Source organism: Candoia aspera, chromosome 2 (assembly GCF_035149785.1).
Source record: "Candoia aspera isolate rCanAsp1 chromosome 2, rCanAsp1.hap2, whole genome shotgun sequence".
Taxonomy (NCBI): Eukaryota; Metazoa; Chordata; class Lepidosauria; order Squamata; family Boidae; genus Candoia; species Candoia aspera.
The window spans coordinates 265448854-265468350 of record NC_086154.1 but is presented as its reverse complement, the minus strand read 5'-3'; the positions used below and the strand labels follow the sequence as shown (position 1 = coordinate 265468350).

At 57.8% G+C, this 19497-nt stretch overlaps 1 protein-coding gene across 1 annotated transcript; it reads left to right on the top strand.

The window, feature by feature from the left end:
* The first annotated feature begins 215 nt into the window (after positions 1–215).
* TMEM8B (transmembrane protein 8B) lies at positions 216–17474 on the top strand. The gene is made up of 15 exons (XM_063293202.1): positions 216–445; positions 548–855; positions 2110–2253; positions 5266–5455; positions 7319–7526; positions 8291–8424; positions 8795–9066; positions 9813–10168; positions 10446–10542; positions 10699–10822; positions 13466–13608; positions 13984–14162; positions 15389–15535; positions 16564–16680; positions 17110–17474. The coding sequence occupies exons 1-15, from the start codon at positions 216–218 to the stop codon at positions 17458–17460; spliced, it is 3000 nt and encodes a 999-aa protein (XP_063149272.1). The 3' UTR covers positions 17461–17474.
* The last annotated feature ends 2023 nt before the right edge of the window (positions 17475–19497 follow it).

Below are 19497 nucleotides of genomic sequence, written 5' to 3'. Positions count from 1 at the left end.
AAATGCTCTTCGCTGGTCAAGCCGCGGCCTTTCGGGGCTCCACCCTGCGCCGCTGCCGGCGAGCGCTCCGCAGCAGAAGAGCGCCTTTCCTCTGCCACCGATACCCCCTCCGCGCCGCGCAAGCACACAACTAGCCGGCCCGCCGGCCCCCGGTTCGTGGGCGGGGCGGAGTCCTTACTGCTTCGCGGCTGAGTGAGCGGCGGCTGTGCGAGCCAATGGGCGCCCGCGGCCTCCCCGGGCAGCCGCTCGCGCTGGACCAATGGGGAAGGCGTGGCGCCCGGGCGGCAGCTGGCCCTGACGACGTCATGGCTGCGGCCACTTCTGCCGGAGCCCGAGCGCGGCGGCCCGTCCCGGCGCGGACTTCTCGGTATGGGCTGCGCGGCGCTCGGGCGGCTCCAGCTGCTGCTCCAGCTGCTCGCCGGTCTCAGCCTGTGTCCCCCGGCCGGTGAGTGCGCGAAGGGCGGAGGGCGGAGGGAGGCAGCCCTTCCTCGGCGAGGGGGGGAGGCCCGGATCCCAACGGGAGCTGTCCGGGCTGCTGGTGCTGAAGGTGTCCGGGGAGAGGGGCTACCGGGCTGCGGCGAGAGCGTCCCGGAGCCCTCTCGAGCGGGCTGCCGGAGCTATCCCTGGCCGTGGTGCTGAAAGCGTGCCGCGCCGGCGCGGGAAGACACGGAAAGCGGCGGCGCTGCGGGGCACGGCAGCGTCTTCCGCCCAGCTTCTCAGGAGATCCCGCGCCTTGCTGGAAGTGGCTGGCCATTTTGCCTCCCAGCGGCCCTGCGCCTCCAGGGCAGAACGGCCTTCCTCCGGTCGGTCCGGCAGGTCTCCGGGCAAAGACCTTCCGGCGCGAATATGGAGAGGGTGGGAAGGAGTGATGGAAGGACATCGGAGGCGGCGGGCGGGGGGGACCACTCTTCTGAGCCCAAGCAGTCCTGGAGCAGGCCCTTAAACGAGGACAAGGAGGCTCTCGCCTTTCCGACCGCCGTGTCTGAATCTAGTCGCTGCTGGAAGGCCCTCAGGCCACTCTCTGATACCCAAGGGGCACCACTCCCCTTTGGCACTGCCCTCCTTGTCTTCAGCTTCACAGGCCACGAGTTTTTACTTCTTCCCACTCCCCCCACACAGGAATACCTGCCTGCCAGCCAATGGAAAGGGCAGCCTTTCCCATGGAACCCCTGCCTGCCAGCTTCCTGGAGAGGCCTGCATAGATTTAAAAATATTATGACCAGCATCCCAGGACATTTAATTACCGGTAGTTGATGGCTTTCAGTAGGGAGCTTATTTTCAGGAGAAGGAATATTATATGTGCTTCCTTGAACGTGCAAAAATTGGTTTATGGCAGAGGCTGACAGTACTCTGGCTGATTTAAAGCACTAGTGCTGCAAAGTGAAGGCTCTGCCAAGTGGGCATGTGTGTGTGTGTGTGTGGCAATTCTTCCCATGGGCACCTGGCTGCAGCACCCTTCCAAGCACACATTCCAAAGGATGTGACTTAGTGGGTCTGCAAGCCATGGAGAGTCTCCTGGAAAAGCCACCCTTCTTCAGCAGGAGGCCCTTCCTTAAAACCCTGGATGGCTCTTAGGGATTTCCCCCTAAGGAAGCTTTTGGGCTTTGGGGATTATCCTAACTTACGCATCAGCTTTCCATCCTGCCTGAGGATGCTGAATGCAAAAGCTGAGCACCAAAGCACGTTAAACTTGTTTTTGTCCAACCAAGAGTCTTTGTTTCCCGGAACAAAACACGGGGGAGGGGAGCAGTTCAAACTCCGCATTGAGAGTTCCTACATTCCTCAAAGTGAAAGGCAATGCCATGGATCTGATGTCATGGATTGGGTCCTGCTTTGGTCCCCCGTTCCCTTCTCAGCTTCTATGTGGCCATTATAGAGATGCATCACTGAAGGTCTCAGCCTGCTTCCCATCCAGCCCATGTGCAGGAGACCCTGTTAGTTTTTGCTCCTCCTAGGGCACCTAAAGAAAGGATCAGCAGCTCGAGAAAGTGATACTGGTCCATGCCACCTGCTCCACCTGCTCCATGCCTTGGCTGCTAGCTGGAAGTGGGAGTGGGGGACCTTCTAGTACCCCACAGCCTCCCTCTGCTTCTCCCCACTCCCCATTAGGAGAGTCCCAAACATTCATTAGGTTCAACGTGATGGCAGTCCCAACCAGGCCTGAGCGACACGTCAGAATCCAGGACCGGGTTGTCTCCCTGCAAGGGCACATTCCAAAGCTGAGCTTAAAGTTCACCCTTGGCTGCCCTGTGGGTATTCCTCATTTCTTCATTGCAGGTTAAAATGGCATTGGGGAGTTTGTGGTTCCAGCTCGGCTGTGAACCAAGCCATCAGAGTCATCAGAATCCTTCTCTCTGCAGGGCCCCCATATGCCATATGGCTGTAGGAATGGTGCCTCGTTGGCCTGAGTTTAGCTATTAGCGCACGTGTCCCTCCAGCCAGCCAGCCAGTTCCATCTGAATTATTTGAGTGTTGGACCTTTTTCTGATTGAACCGTGGGCTGGACAAGGATGAAGAAATCACATCCTACTCTGGGCAGCAACAGCAGGAATACAGAGGCTCCATCTGTTCTGGCTGCTTTGTGCTTCCCACGAAGGCTCCTGCTCAGTCTTCAGGGGGACTCAGCCCCGAACCCGGCAATACATTGTCTTTGCCTGTCCCAGAGGACTTCTGCCTAGTTCAGGCTTGTGGGCATGGCTCGAAGCCACACCAAGGCGGCACAAAGCAGTAGGTGACCTGAGGACAGCCTGTCTTCCATCCCAGCTTGCCCACCTGTGAATGACCCCTTCAGCTGCCCCTGCCCCACCCTCTGAGGTGTACCTATGAGATGGCTTTCTTTGTGGATGCAGCCCAGCCTTTTCTGTAACCACTCGTTGTACTTAAACTGAGAAATCATCAGTCCATGAAGCACGCTAAGCACCGAGGAGGCGGCGGCCAAGGGACCCTGCGGGACGATTGGCAGGCGCCCCTGTGAGGCAAGTCTCCACAGCGGGACTCAGTGGAGTCCTGGGAGGAGGCCTGGAGGGAGATTAACCAGTCCAACCTCCTGCTCAGCTGTAGCATCCTGCCTGAAGGAGCTGACCACGTTTGGCCTTGAGAAGAGACAACGGAGGGGGATAAAAAGCCCTTTTCAGTTTGGTTGGTTGGTTTACATTTATTATAGCCGCCCACTCCAACAGACTCTGAGTGGCTTTCAAGATATACTAAGTTAAAACAATTAAAAATGAAGATAAAAAGCCCCACCCCAGACCAAAAGCAGCCATTAAAACACAGCTTAATAGCCCCCACCCCATCCCATCCCCACACATTAACTCGGGGGCCACACAGAAAAGGCCCACACCTGCTGTCTCTAGTTCCAGAAAATAATGGATTCCAGGTATAGGGAAGCCAGTTTCAGACTGAATTCCAGGTGTATTAATTAGACGTCACAATCCTAGGCTGAATTCAAGGACTCAGTGGCATTCGCCCCAGGCACGGAAGGGGACTGGGCCCTTGGGGGGAAAAATCTGTGGAGACAGCAGAGTGCCTTTGCAGCTTCCATGAAGCTCCCCAGGTGGGAGAGGGAAGCTGAGGGCGACGGGCTGGGGCTCCTGGACAGAGAATCCCACAGAGGCAAAGACAGTGTACATTCACTTGCCCAGTGTTTCTGTCCACACAGGTTTCTTCCTGTCTCCAGTTTGTTTTCCATGAAACAAAGCTATCACACACACACACACACCCCTCTGCAGCAGGCTGCCTCTGCTCTTGTTGGTTGATCCCATCTCTCGGTCTTGCAGGGGGGAGGAAAGCCCACTTTCCCAAAGAGCAGCCTCTCCCAACGCACTTTCCCAAAGAGCAGCCTCTCCCAACGCGTGGGGGTCTTTTGCTTGCTGGCAGGTGATGTCATCAGCGTTGTCCCTGTTGAAAGGGAGGGTGCCCTGCTGGTGCAGCCAAAGTGTTGTACATGGGTTTTGGGAGGACAGGCAGCTGAGAGAGGAGCTGAGTAGGCGTTCAGCCCCCCCAAAAGACAGCAGGTCAGGAAGGCTCTGCTTCTCTTTGCAATCAGAAAAAGATTTCAGATTTCAAGATCCTCAGAATGGGAATTTCCCAGACCCATAACTAAGAGTGCCTTGCTGCAAATGGTGGGGAAGGGCCCTTGAAGCTCTTCTTGAAGGCAGGCAGGCAGGCCAGCCCAACAGGGGAGACAGTTTTTTCCTTGTAGGTGTGCTTGCTGGAGGGTTGTTGGAGGTCCTGGCAAATCAGCATGCCTCATTAGCATGTAAATGAGTTGATCCCATGATGCAACTCTCTGTGCTTCTTGAAGAAGCTGTTGTCCCTCCCACTTCCTCTTTCTTCCTCCTTCTTCCACTGAGGAGGCGGCAAGCATGCTGGTTTCTCTTCCTCCATTATGCCCACATGCTTGGGCCTTGAAGAAGGATTTTTCCCATTTTCTTGCACACAGCTATGAGAGCTAAGAGTTCATTAAGTTTAGGGAACAGAAGAAACAAAGGATCTTCATTTTTCCACTAAAGATGGATGTAACTGAACCAAGAATAAAATCAGTAAGACTCTTTTTACTTTTAAACCTACTTTGTCTAAGTGTGTGATTCTTTATGCTTGGGAGGGCTGAGTGTGTAAGATCAATAACCTGTATTGCTCTGACATGCTCATTAAAGCTATTTAAGATAATATTCTTTTTCTATGCACAACTTCTCCACTGTGTTAAGCTCTGCTCCATTCAGTGGTCCTAGCTGTCCACTAATGGCTTCAGGGGGAAGTAGGGAGTAGTTTGGTAGCAGAAGAGAAGGGGGGGCAGGGGCTCCACTGGTCTCAGGCCAGCTGAGCCTTCCTGGGTGGCACCTTCCCTCCACAGAACTTCCTGCCGTTCGCCTTTGAAGCACCGCCACCTGGTTTTGCAGAGATGGAGAGGGCCAGTAGAGAAGGCACCTGATCACCGCGTCCTTAGCCTGTGCTCAGGAGGCACCTGGCTGTCCTTCGACTGGGAGACACCCTCCAGTATTGGCGGGGTGGGGTGGGTGGAAGGCAGCGTGGGGGTGCTCAAGCCGTCGCTCTGGGATGGGGAGGCCGGGGGCTCCACGAGCAGGGGCAGGCCTGCTCCTTTGGGGAACCAGGGTGCCAGCCGACCCCTCTTAACACTGGCCTCTAGATCACGGGCCCCTCACAGCTCGGACGGCCGCTGCTCGGGGGCTTAGATGGCTTCTCGCCCCACTCCCTGCCCAGCAGCCATCTGACCACGTATCAACACTGCCCTCTCTCCTCTCCCAGATGGGCTGTTTGTGACCGACTACTTCACCCGGACACCTCGCAAGCTGAATGCCTTCCGCTCCTTCACCAGCCTGGAGCTCTTCCATTTCCGCATCCCGGAGGACACGGCGGTGGCTGTCTGGAACCTGGTCACCTTCAAAGAGCAGGGTGGCACCCTTGGGGACCGATGTCCAGACCGGAGCATCACCGTGTGAGTCGGGGGGGAAGGTGAGGGAGTCAGGCCTTCCTGGGTGAGGAGCCTCCCAGGCCCCGGATCAGGCTGCACAGCTCTTGCAAAGCTGAAAGGCTCCTCGTTTCTGTCCAGGAGTGGCTCCTTTAACCTTTAACCAGCCCCACACCCTCGAGGGGATCGGCAGGCCCAGTGCCTTCTGAGCCCTGCCTGGCCCATCCACTTGCAGAGCTTACGGGCCTCCCAGAGCTTTTGGCTCCCAGCGTTGCCAGCTGCTTCAAGCGAGCAGGCAGGGTGGACAGGGAACCTTCGCCCAATTCTAGACATAGGAAGACTGGGGGGTGGGGACGGAAAACTTTGTGTGGGGGATGGGGAGCAGGGGAACAGGCATGTATTTGTTTTTTATTTCCTCTGGGCCTCTTGGTTTGTGTCAAAAAAAATTGGCACCTTTTTGGAAAGAATTTTTAAAAGCCCTCCATGCCATCGGGATCACAAATTGCAAATTAAAATAATAAAATAATAAAATAATAAAATAATAAAATAATAAAATAATAAAATAATAAAATAATAAAATAAAAATAAACAAAACAAAACAAAACAAAACAAAATAATAAAATAAATGCTATAGCAAAAAGAGCTTGCTGGACTTAAGTGCAGGTGGGGACATGGCTGAGAGACCAGAATCCTTCCACCCTTGATGACTTTTTCCAACCATCTGATGGACAAAATTAACAGATCCCAGGCTCCCTAGAGATCTGCAGCATTCCACTGGTAGCAAAATTAAAACATTCTAAAGTAATTCAGTTAGTAAACACAATGACTGTCTAACAAAATTATATTTTTCTAAATGCACCAAATGAGAGCCCGTTCAGTGCAGTGGTTAAGGCACCAGGCTAGAAACTGGGAAACGGTGAGTTCTAGTCCGGCCTGGAGCCCAAAGGTGGTCCCGCCCCCTCAGCCCAGGAAGAAGGAGGCAGGGCCAACCACTTCCAAAATGCTGCCATGAAAACCGCAGGGACTTGTCCAGGCGGCTGCGGGGAGTCAAGGCTGACTGTAAGGCACTCCCACAAAAAGTGCCAAATATGGCATTTGTGTAAGCCAAGTCTACGTACAGTATTGTATTGAATTTAGACCAGTAAAGGGTGGTACAAAATGAATATTGCAAATGTTTCTGTATTTCCTGAAATTTCAGGGTTTTCCCATGGCTTCCAAAATGTTGCATGTCTGGCCTAGGGAGTCCCTTTGCTGCTTCTCTGGAAAGAGGGGTGAGCAGCTTCCAGGCCAGACACAGGTGGCTCTGTGGCTCAGCCAGGCTCTCCTGCAGGGGATGCTGATCCTGCCAGGTCCCTGAGCAGCCAAGCCCACCCCTGCCAGAGGACCCTCCCCAGTTGCCCAAGGGTGAGGGATGCAGCCAGAGACACTGTAGGGAGCCAGCCAGAGGGCATCCCCGCCACACACGGTTCAACCGTGGACTTTCAGGAGTGGGGGAGGGATCAGGAAAATGTGGGGTGGGGGTGGGAGGTGGATTAGACTATGGCAGACATGGCCTTTCCCTCCTTGGAGGTCTCCATGATCCGTCAGGACTGCTGCTGCTGGGGAGAGCTTTCCAGGTCAAAGCAGAGGGTTTTATTGGAGGGATTTATTTATTATTTATTTATTAAACACATTTATAAGGCTGCCCAACTCACACATAGTGACTCTGGGCAGCTTACAAAATTAAAAACCCTAAAAACACAACATCTCCCATCCTGGCAGATCAATGTGCGCTATCCACCACCCTCCTCCTCTTGCAACCCGCAAGAGGAGGCCGCCACCTATCACCCCTCCCGCCCAGCTCAGTGCCCAGGGCTCTCCAACTCTCACCTTTGTGTCTTTTCTTGGCAGGTATTTCCGTTCGGGGGCACCGCCGGTTATTAACCCCCTGGGTATGCACTTCCCCAGGGACACAGCTGTGCCAGGCTCCTTTGCCCTCATGCTCACCTGGACTCTGCCCAACAGGACCACCGGGGTCTTCAACATCACCAGTCCCCTGCCAGGGGACTGGTTCCTGGCTGCCCATTTGCCCAAAGAACAGGGCAAGATCTCAGTCAAGGTGAGTGGCTGGAAAGAGCTTGTGGCTCTCCGGGGCCCAGAGGGGCAACCTGCTGTCCCTGGAGGATCTGGGAGGGCAGGCGATCTGCTGTACTGGCGGTGGGGACTATGGAGGCTGCAGCCCAGTCACAGCCGCCATGGAAGTAAAAAGGACAACAGCTCATCCTAATGCAAAGAAGATGTGGTTGTAGCTCCCCTCCATAAAAACTCCCCTGGGGAGTGAGAAGCCTCAGGACGCAGCCGGGTGGCTTTCCTGTGGGAGGAAGACTTGGTCAGGGCACGGGCATTTTCCAAGCCTTCGGTTGGCACACAGTTCAGCTCCCTGACCTACTCAGGTTGGTGCAATGTAGACCAGCCTCCTTTGTTGCGGCTAAATAGTCCACACATCAGGCTGCTGGACCTCACAAGGATTTCCCAGCAAGAAAAAGCAGCATGACCACTGAACTGCTGTGCCATACGATTAAAAAAAAAAAATCCTACTCAGACAAGGGTGTTCAGTCCCCATGGAGACAGCCCAGAATGATGGCTTTTGTGTGGGATGGGGGAGGCAGTTCCCAGCCTCTGCCCCAGTTTTGTGTGAAATGGGGGGCAGCGATTGTGGGAGAGTGTTGTGGGGGAAGAAGCCATGAGGAGGGCATTCCCACCACACCTACCTCAAGGGCAGCAACTCTGGGATGAGGCTCACGTGGCATCCTCAGGTCTTCCTGGAGGGCTGGCCGTACGGCTGGAATGGCATCTTCTGACAGCGCCCCCTTGCACCCACAGGGACTTGCGGAGGACTGCCAGTATCTCTTCCAGCCCCAGCTCATCGTCCAGCGCCTGGTGGGCATTGGGGTGTTGCACCCTGGTTATGAGACTGAACACGTCCTCTCCCCCCACAATCGGTCCCTGCTCTACAAGTGAGTGCCATGGCCATGGAATGAGGCTCTCCTGGGCTGTGGGAGCAAGGCATTTCTTGGGGGAGTAAAGGGAGCAAAGATGACTTCTGAGTCTGGGGTCCCCTTTGTAGGCTGCAAGAGGCATGCTGAGGATGTGGGACGTCACAAGGGGGGAGGTGAGCTTTGGAGAGAATGAAAAGACGAAAGAGCTCCTTAAGGCCCTCCCTTCCCCCAAGGCTCCAAAAATGCAGAGAAGGCTGGCAGAAAGGTTGGCCTAGCCCACTCTGGGCCACCCTCTGGAAGTCACAGTCGAGTGCCAGGGACGGCTAGTTGCCAGTCCCAATAGAAAGCCAGAAAGATACCGGGCAAAGAGCTTCCCCTCCACCCCCAGGGTCTTCGTTCCCAGCTACACCTCCCGGGTGCTCGTGCAGCTGCGAAACTGCCACCGGGGCAACCAGAGTGCACCAGGCTGCCCACTGGGGCTGAAGGTGCGTGGTAAAGCCCCCCCTCTGCACAACTCCACTGCCGTGGACTGCCAGGAGCAGCTGCCCTGCCGCCTTGCCCTGGAGCTCCCTTTCTGGCAAAACTGGTACTTCATCCTGGTGGAGAAGCATCTGCCACTGCCCGACCGGGTTCACTTCCAGCTGGTGGTGCAGCTGAAGGGTGAGTTGGGCCCACAAGGGATGGAGCTCCTGGGGTGGAAAGTGCCATCTCGGGTGTCATCCAGGAGCACAGAACGGGCAGAGGTGGGTGTGCAGAATCACTCCGGGGAGACTTCACAGAACTGAGCAAATCCACCTGGCGGGGTGGCATTTCCTAAACTCAGGCCTCTGGAGCCTGGGTGTCCAGGCCATGAATGCGAAGGCACCGAGGGGCTCCTCCAGCCTCCCACCCACCCACCCAGGCAGGCTGAGGGTCAGGAGTGGAGATTAGGGTGCGGCTGAGGGTCAGGCACCTCTTCCTCTCTGCTGCCAGAAGAAAGCAGGAGGGCTGGCTGCCTCCTTGCCTGCAGAGACAGAGGTGGGCAGAGCAGGACTGGGCAAGGCCTGGAGCGGTGCTGCCTCTCTGGGACGGCTGAGGGGTTGTGTGCCGGGTCCCTCCCACTTCTCAGCTGAGGCAGAACTCTTCTGCAGCTTCAGGTGGGGGACCCTGAGGGAGGGAGGGGGCCCCCTCAAGCCACAGGGCTGGGCTGGCTGGAGGCCTTCTGCGAAGAGTGAACCTTGGCAGAAGGATTCGGAGGGGAGAGGATCCAGAAACCTGAGGAAAGGTCTCCTGGGGGATCGCTGAGAGTGGCAGAGGCCCAAGGCTGTCCTGTCGAACTGGTGGAGGCCCGTCAGAGAAGTGGGGAAGGGGTGCTAGTATGAGGGGCTGCATGGTGGGCCACAATCCAAGTGCCCCCCCTTTGGCAGATTGTTCCCAGACTGGCCTGAGCGAAGCCCAGCTACCTGGCTCCCACCTGAACATGCCTCATTCCTTCGGCTCCACGGGGGGACTGGCGCTGGCAGATATCCTGCCCCCCTCCCTCCCCAACAGCTTCCAGCCTCCAGCCACCTCCACGCCCACCATGCCCCCCCAAGGCAGGGAGCACTGCTGGCCCACCCGGCCCACTCTTCGCAACGAGCTGGACACCTTCTCGGTGCACTTCTACATCTTCTTCGGCCCCAACGTGTCTGTGCCCCCTGACCGACCGGCCGTCTTTGCTATCAACCTCCTGCCTGTGCTGGACAGTGGTGGGATCCTCAACCTGGAGCTGAAACTGAACGTGGTGCGTCCTGGGCTGGGCCTTTTGCAGGTCTGGGGTGCTTCAGCAGTGGTCAGTGGCTGTGGGGCCCGTGGGCCAGGAGCAGAGGCGCAACAGGGGCCAGGGAAAACACGGAGGCTGGGACCCCACCGCTTTGGGGCAGGCAGGAGTGGTGACCTCTGTGGCTTGCTTCTTCCAACAATTGTCTGCCCCAAAGGGGACCCTCGGGGCAGCAAGGGGGCAGGACTGAAACATGGGAGCAAGAGGAGACGTTGTGCAAGCATCGTGTCTGTTCCTCTAGACTTCTCTGCGCGGGGAGAATGCAACTGTCTTCGCGTGTTTGAACCACGAGGTGCCTTTGGCCTCAGAAGGGGACTCCTCAGTTACCTGTGAGACAGGTAAGGCCAGGCCCATGCTTCTGCAGTGATAGCCACAGGCTGGGCTTGCAAGGGGCTTTTGTTGCGAGGGGAAGGGGCAGCCCTGCAGCAGCAGATGCTCCGCAAGTTTGGGGGGTGGGGAGAGAGCCAGCCTCAGCTGCCGCTTTCCCTCGGCAGAGCTTCTGGCTGGCTTCCTTCTGTCCGTCAGCTCCACCGCCCCCTTCACCCGGCTGCGGATTCCCTACCCCCAGACAGGGAGCTGGTACCTGAGCCTGCGCTCGCTCTGCACCACAGACCGAAGGTAAGGCAACCAGGCCAGGCGTCCCCCAGCAGGAGGGAGGCCGGGCTCCTCTGCCCCAGAGAGCAGGTATGGCAGCTGCAGCTGGGCCGAGCCGGGTGAACCGCACCAGGGCCTGCTGCTCAAGATGGTCCCAGCCCCAGACCGGAGCTGGCAGCAAAGAACCCCTCCCCGTCCTGGAAACTTGCCCCAGGAAACCACTTGCTCTCTCTCCATCCTTTGTGCCCGCAGGAATGGCCCAGGACCAGGGACAAAACTACTCTCAGCAGTGGGGAGACATTCCTAGCTGTAACTTTTGTGTCTGCCATTACTATTATGCCAGTCTGAGTTACGGGCTGATCCTCGCGTCAAAATGCCCTGCTAAATGCTTTGAGAGCTCATGTCCAGTTTTGTGGAGGTGACGGAAGCCTCGTTGTACAAACGAGAACTCCTCACCATTGTGCTGGTGATGTGACGGTCAGGGCCAGGAATCCCCCCAGCTGCTCCTGGCCATTTTCAGCAACTGTGGCAAACCCCCTCCCTTCTGGTCATTGGGCATGGTCCTCCAGGGCCCCTTGGTCTGAGACTGGGGCTTCTTCATGGCCCATGCTTTGCAAAGGGCCATTCAAGAATTAATGGGCGGCTGGGGTTCTTCCGGGAAAGCGTTAGATGTGCTTTTAAACATATGTTGGCTGTCTTTTGAAAGAATGGTAGACAGACCTGTGTGGAAAAAACAAGACCAGTGTTCTCTGCAAGGAAAGTTGGTTTAAACCGGGAAAGAGAGCTGGGTTCTGCCAGATGCTGCTGGCACTGTTCAACTGAGCACAGTGCAGAATTTTTGCTGCTTCTGCCAACCAGGACTTTTATTATTTGGAGATCGGGTGATGCCATTTTGCTGATTCCGTGGGAAATGTCTGGATGCCGCTGTCCCTGCCACTCCCTGCCAGCAGTGTCCTTCCTTTGCAGCAGTTGCCTGTAAAGGACATTTGGGAGTCAAGTGAAATTTACAAAAAATTCTGAGAGTTTCCTCTGCTAGCCGGAGTGACCCGCCATGGGTACAACCAAGAGATGTTGGGGTGGGGAGCATCTTCCATGCTCTTTGCAGCCCCTCTACTGTGCCCAAGATCTGTGATGGCTATTTCTGCACACGGTTCTTCCAGCCTGTCACCCCCAAAAGTGCAGGTGATGGAAGACAGATCCAGGAAGGAGGCGGCGACGTACCAGGCCTCTGGCTTCACTCTGCACCCCTGCTGGCCCTCCTCTCCCCCATGAGGCTATTTTTGGACCAGGTTTATTTTTTTACTTTTTTACTGTTTATTATAATCTTTGATACAATAAAAGTATAAAAAATTAAAGGAAAGATAAGAAAAAGAGAAAAAAGATAAGAAAAATATATAGAATTATGACTTCTGCCCTATCAAGTAGTTGCCTTTGTAGTCTTTCCCCTCTTTTGTTTTCCCCTTACTTTGTACAGGTAATCCTTGCTTAACGACCACAATTGGGACCAGAATTTTGGTTGCTAAGCAAAGCAGTCATTAAGCGTATCTGACCCAATTTTACCACCTTTGTTGTGGCGGTTGTGGGCGTTAAGCGAGACACATGGTCGTTAAGCACATCACATGGTTCCCCATTGATTTCCGGGTCTGCCTCCTAGTGCACCTGGCACGCGCCCCGACATGGGGAGATGCTGATGAGCCACCTGGTGCCTCAGTCTAGGAGGAGAAGGCAGCACCAGGGTGCCTGCAGGAACCTTTCTTGGAGCTCCCAAGGCTCCCTGTCCTGCCTGACTCCTTCAGAAGTCAGGAACAAGAATTTTTAAAAAATGTAAACAGAAAATGGGCCTGCTGCAAAGCCAAGCAGAGGAAGGCCAAAGGAAGAGGGGCTGACCCAGGGCAAGATAAATGGATGACATCCTAGAGGTGGCGGACTCAACCTTGTGGGGGGCTGCGGGTGGTGATGACCAACAGGAAGCTCTGGCGTGGGCGGGTCCATGAAGTCACAAAGAGCCAGAGGCGACCAGATGAATAAACAACAAAAGCCAAGCCGAGCCCCACCAGCCCTCACCGAGGCAGCCTCTCATTTGCAGCTGTTCCTCTGCGTCACCTAGCCAGTGGGCAGCTTTTGCAGATGCCAGCTTGCTTTGGGGAAAGGGAGGCTGCAACTGGCATCCCTCTTGTGAATGCATCCACTGTTGGAGGCCTGGTCCAAAGGTCTTGCCCACCTTGGCTCCAGTTGCAGCAGCTATTAATGTGCAAGCCGTGTGGCATGAGAAGCGTTCTGCCTTGTCCCGGAGGAACCCTTGACTGATGGAGGGCTGGACTGCAGGCCTTGCTGGCAGAGGGGCAGCTCCATGCCCGCCGCAGGTGCCAGGCCTGGCAGGGAGACATGGAGAGGGTCGGGCTCCCACCCTCGCCTGCTGCTGCTTCTCTGGCTGGGGACCAGCCACTCCAGCAAAGGTTGGAGACAGGGACACGGCAGGTGTGGCAACCTTGGGTGGCCCCCCTGAGTCCAAAGAGGCTCTGGGATCCCCCCCGGCAGCCATGCCATTTGCATACCCCCACTGGCCCCACGCTGGCTGGATAGGCCTTCCACTTCCACTAAGGCTGGGCCAGGGGTGCCTGGGATGCCCCCAAGGAGGTCCCTCCTGACCAGCCCCCCTCCCCACAGGCCGTCCTCCTGCGGGAATATGACTGCTGAGGTGTACCTGCGCGCCTTCCTCTCTCCCTGCATCAGCGACTGCGGCCCCTACGGCCAGTGCAAGCTCCTGCGCACCAACAACTACCTGTATGCGGCCTGCGAGTGCAAGGCGGGTGAGTGGGCGGGGCGGTCCTTAAGGACCGGGGCCAAGCCATGCCAGGGCTGCTCTCTTCCCCTGGGCCCCTCAGCAAAGGGCTGGCTGTGCCCGGCTTCCCAGTCACTGCCCATGGGGGGCTTGGGGTGGGGGGCTCCATTCCCACACCTCTGGGTCTCCAGGCTGCTGCTCCTAGCCCCCTGCAGCCTGGTAACCCCTGGGGGTTTGGGAGGGAGGGAGGGAGGGAGGGAGGGAGGGCCCCCCGCCCCCGCCCCACCCCCCCGGCTTCCTGGGGACCAGCTTCGAGCACCCGTGGACCCTGGGGGAGCCCACGTAGGAAGCAGGAGGGCCGGGGAGCCCCTACATCCAGCCCTGACGCCGGCCCCCCCCACAGGCTGGAGTGGCTGGGGCTGCACAGACAATGCGGCAGCCACCTCCTATGGGTTCCAGCTGCTCTCCACCCTGCTTCTCTGCCTGAGCAACCTCATGTTTGTCCCGCCGGTGGCCATTGCGGTGCGGACCGGCTACCTGCTGGAGGCGGCCATCTACGTCTTCACCATGTTCTTCTCCACGGTGAGGCTGCCAGGGGGGGAGAGGGATGGGTGTGAAGGGGGAAGGCAGGAAGGAGCACACAGACACCCAAGGAGCAAGGGGCTCGCCTGCAGCCCCTCCCACTGCAGTTACTCTGGGTGGGGAGGCCCCAATGGGCCCTCATGGTGACCCGCTCTGACCCACAGACTGCCGAGCCTGGTTGGAAGTCGCTGCCGTGGCAGCTTTGAGCCATGGGCTGACTAGCAAATCAGTCCATGGCTATCCTTTTTCTAGCCACCTGGTGACCTGCTTGGTTGGGTGACCCCTGAAGGAGTTCCATCGCCCTCCTGGCCAAAGACTCGGGTCTCCTACTCGCAAAACAAAAGCCCCCCCCCCCCGTTTTCTGGCAGCCACCCTGCAGGAATCCCACAAGGGCCAGTCCAGCTGCCCTGCCCATTCCCAGTACAATGAAGTTGCTTCACCTGCTTCCTTCCCAACTATGTCTTCATGCAGCCACTGCATTATTTGCAGCCCGCCCCCCAGTGCTGACATTCCCCCCGCACCACACACACACACTTGGCTCCTGGCAAGCAAGTGCCAGCTGGGATCTCATTTGTCTCTGCGTGAGGCAGGACCTTCAGTTCCAGCTGCCATCAGGGAACCTGGAATGCTGGCACACTAGCTACTCACCAAGGTGGGAAGATCTTTGGCTGGCTGCAGGCTGGGGTCACAGCCTTCAGCCAGCCAGAAATGAGATCCCAGAGGAGGGATCGAGCTGGCCTTCTCTCTGATACTCTACTTTTCTATGTGCAGGGACCTGATTCCAAGGAGGGGCCCTGAAACATTAAGCCCCTCCCCAGCAGGCAGGGCTCCAACCCGGAGCAGCCATGGCCCAGTTCCCATAGACTCTTAATGGGTTCCACTGGAGGGGCTGAGGTGTGCAGAGCCCCCAGGGGTTCCCTGACCCAGTCAACTAATCCTGGCAAAGCGGAATGACCCAGCCCTGCATCGGGTTAATGCCCCCACCCCCTGGTGCGTGGGTTGCAGGAACCCCTAGCCCAGTCAGTCGACCTGTTTTGCACCCTGATTCCTCAACACAGACCCCCGGGGCCTCGCCTAGAAGGGAGCGCAGAGGGCAGCCCATCCTGGGCGGGTGGCAGGGAGAGGAGGAGCCAGGTTGCTCAGAGGGGTCCTGCGGGGAGCCGGTCCGGGGTTGGGCCAAGCTGACCTCCCCCCCGCTAGGCATGACACCCCTCTCTCTCGGCCAGTTCTACCACGCCTGCGACCAGCCAGGCATCGTGGTCTTTTGCATCATGGACTACGACGTGCTGCAGTTCTGTGACTTCTTGGGCTCCCTCATGTCCGTCTGGGTCACCGTCATTGCCATGGCCCGCCTCCAGCCCGTCATCAAACAGGTAGGGAGAAGGGGGCTGCTCCAACCCCGGGCCGGAAGCAGGCAGGGCACTGGGGGGCAGGCCGGCAACACATCAACTGGGACCTGGGCAGGAGAGACGGCAGATGGCCTGGGCATCCAGAAAGGACAGCCAGAAAGAGCTGGGGGGGTATCTCTGGGTAGCCCCTCTCCCCCCAATATTTGTACCCTGCCCCAATCCTGACAGATTCTGGGCAGGAACAACGGAACGGCAGAGGCTGTGCAACCTGCTGCACAGAGGAGTCTTACCCAAGGAAACAGGGACAAGCTCAGCCAAGCACTTCCAAAGAGGATCCTGCGGCCCAAATCCTGCCGTCTGACATGGGGGCAGGCGTGGAGACCAGAGACTGCTTCCCAGAAAGGCTCAACAAGCCACTCCCAGCCCAGCATACCCCACAGGGCTGTTGTGCAGGCAAAAGGGATTGCTACGGATGCTGCCCTGGCCCATGTGGGGAAGGCAGGATGTCTAACAAATGAACACATTCTGTCACCATCTCACCTTTTACCTCCCTTCCCCCCTCCCCGAAGGAAGTGAATGCACCAGAGGAATCTCTCTCCCAGCCACGTTGTGCAAATGTGTGTGGGGGGAATACAGCAATCCCTCTTCCCCGGGTCCAAAGGGAAAGGGGTGGTGGGGCCCAAGGGAGCGCCAGCAGCCACAAGGCTTGGGCCCTGCAGGTGAGGAGCAGCAGTGTGCCCGGGGTGCCTGGCAAGGCCGCCAGGCCACCCAGGGGGCTCAGGGCCGGCTTGCTGGGCAGGCCACTTCTGCTGCAGGGGGGGCACGTGGAGGAAGGCTTTGCCTCCCTGTGGAGAGTCCTGGTCTTCGAACAGCTGGGGAAGGTCAGGCTGTGCGAACAGTGGGCACAGGAGGCCAGAACCGGCTTGGTATGGGGTCACTCTGCCCAGCTGGCCTGCGGCCCCAGAGAGCCACAGTCTGAAGGCAGGAGGGTCTACTCCAGAACTCAATGGAGAGACCACTGGGGGGGACTCACTTGGTTTCTCCCGGAGCAGGTGCTGTACCTGCTGGGAGCCATGCTCCTCTCCATGGCCCTGCAGCTGGACCGGCACGGCCTCTGGAACCTGCTGGGGCCCAGCCTCTTCGCCGTGGGCGTCATGGCCATTGCTTGGGTAAGGACCCAGGCCCTTTGCTCCCCCTCCTTCTCCCAGAGGCTCAGCCACCCAGCCGTGCCACAGGGCTCTCAGGCGGAAAGACCTGTGGGCGCACTCTGAGCAGAGTGAGCCAGCAAGGACCTCGAACACGCTGCAGTTAATGGGAGCAGCAGCAGGTGGGGGCAGCAGCAGCAGCTACTGGGGGGCAGCCCATGCCTTGTCCTTCTGCTGCAATTCGTGGTAGAAACAAGGGGCTGAGCCCAGGGCTCCTGTGTCCCCCTTTTCCTCCAAGCCAGGCTGCACCCCCGCCTGCTCCACCCAACACAGGGGACTTGCTTTCCAGCAAGTGTCCTGCCAAGGCCTTCTGTGGCAGTGAGTGCCACATGGGACCAGCTGCTCCTGGGCTGGGCCCATCTGGAGCTGGCCCCGACCTTCTTTCACCTGCAGACAGCACGCAGCATCCGCCGGCGGCACTGCTACCCGCCCACCTGGCAGCGCTGGACCTTCTACCTCCTGCCCGGAGCCCTGATCGCCACATCCGCTGTGCTGCTCTACGCTTTCGTTGAGACGGAGGAGAACTACTTCTACATCCACAGCATCTGGCACATGCTGATTGCCGGCAGCGTGGGCTTCCTGCTGCCCCCCCGGGCCAAGTCGGAGGTGCCCGGGCTGACGGGGCCCCTGCCTCGCCGAAAGGGCTGCGGCTACCACCTCTGCATCAATGAGCAGGAGGAGCTCGGCCTGGTGGACCCCAGCACCGCCAGCGGCGCCTCCATCACTAGTGTCTGCGCCAGCTGATGCAAAGAGGCTGCCTGGGGAACTTCAGACAGGCGGGTGCCTGGGACGCAGAGCCCCACCACTGTGGCTGCTACCCTTGCTGCTGGGACTCTGTGCTGACTGTAATCCCGCTGTCCTCAGCCCCAGGGACCTCCGGCAGCTGAGAGAAAGCCTGCTGCCTGCCCAGGGATTACGGCAGAAGAGGACCCATCATCACGTGGGGCCCAGGAAGGTGGCTTAGCTCTCAGCCTCCCGACAGTGCACTTCCTCTCCCACCCCCACTCCCTTTGAGATGCACACAGTGAATTGCGAGATCTTTTCTGGACTGAAGTGGAACCATGGTTTGCCACCCATCCAAATGCAAGGGGCTTTGCATCCTCAGATGGGGATGGAATTAACCAAGGGGGGCAAAAATCAGCTGTTTCTGGCTTGAGAAGTCTAGGGCTGCCTGGCAGTGGACAGGGGAACCAAAGCCCAGCCTGGGTCTGGCCTGAATCCCCACAGGAAGGCCAGGGTGCTGCTGGTGCTTCCCCGCCTGTGGGGACATTTTCTTCATCCTAGATGGCAGGCGAAAAAGCTGAAGACCCCAGTTGCACACCTTGGCCAGGAGAACTTCAGCACCTCTGGTTTTGACTAGGGCAGGGCCCTGGGGGCAGGAGTGTTGGCCCAGATAAAGTGCCTCGCTTCAGACATGTTGAACCAGCATCCTGCTCACCTGAGACAAATATGCACAGCAAGCTTTCCCTGGAAGTAATTCCTGACATGGGGAGCTGCCATACATACTGAGATCCAGATGCTGGTACAGCCAGTTCCTGTCCACATCTGGAAGGTCTCCACTGACCTCATTTTCCCATCTGCCAGCAGAACCTGACACCCTTCCCTGGGGCAAGCCCCGATTGCTGTCAGCCACAGTCCGGAGGACAGGCTTGGTGGGGAAGGGGGCTTCTAGGCAAGCCAGTCTTTGCCAGGGTAGAGGGCTGCAGAGTTCTAGGCCTGGTAACCTTTCCAGGCCTTTCATGTTGGTACATGGGACAAAAGGGCCCTGCCCAGCGTTAACAGCAGCTTCTCTCCCACTGGAGCCCCATAGAGGGACGATCTAGGAAGACAGGCCTCTCCTTGAGGGGTTAGCAAGGACAGCAGCCTCTTGACAGCAGGAGCCGCAGGCATTTGATGCCCTCAGAGAGGCCTAAAATAGGATTTGGGGCAGCGTGGGGTCACCAAACTCCGCCAAAAGGTGCCAGCAAATTGTCATTTTTAATGTAAGAGGGAAGTTATTCGATACATATGAGGAAACTATACTAATTGTATTTAATTTTAATTAAATTGAAATGTAAATTAAATGTATTTTTGCTCTGGCTCCATCTGCTTTTTGGAGTGCGGCTCAAGGAACATCCACAAGCCACGGGGTCCCTTGGCCGAAGGGGCAAATCTGCCTTTCTTGGAGACTGGACGGCCGTCCTGGCTTTGGGCCAGCGAGGCAAAGACAGGTATGCAGTTTAGGATCTATGCTAACATTGGACACCCAGCTTCCACCAGGGTGGTTGGCTGTGCCAGCTGTGGATGATGGGGAGAACAGCCCAATACTCTGCCTCACTCAACATGGGGGGCAGTGCACCCTGCTGCTGCTGCTGCTGGACGGAGCCCCCCATCGTCTACACAGCCGTCCCCACACAGAAGGGGCTCAGAGTCGGAACCCACAAGCCCCTTCGACGGTAACAGCAGCCGGCCTGGTCTAGTTCGCCAGTTCACGGCGGATGAGGCTCCCAGGCCGCCTCTTTACTCGCCTTTGGTTGCCCTCCTTCCTTGGGACAGCCCCTTCTGAATGGGGAACCCCCTGGGGGGAGGACGGAGGGAAGTGGGGGCGAGGGGCTCTGCCCGCCGCCGGTTCCGCTCCCGCCGTGCACCCGGGCGCAGATGCCCCCTTCCCTTCTCTGGCCTTGCCCGCTCCCTTTCGAGCCTCCCTACGGGGGGGGGGCGCCCGCCTCCCTGCAAGCCCCCTTTCGCCTCGGGAGCTCCCACCGTGGCTCCCCCACCGGGCGAGGGGGCGACTTCTTTCTG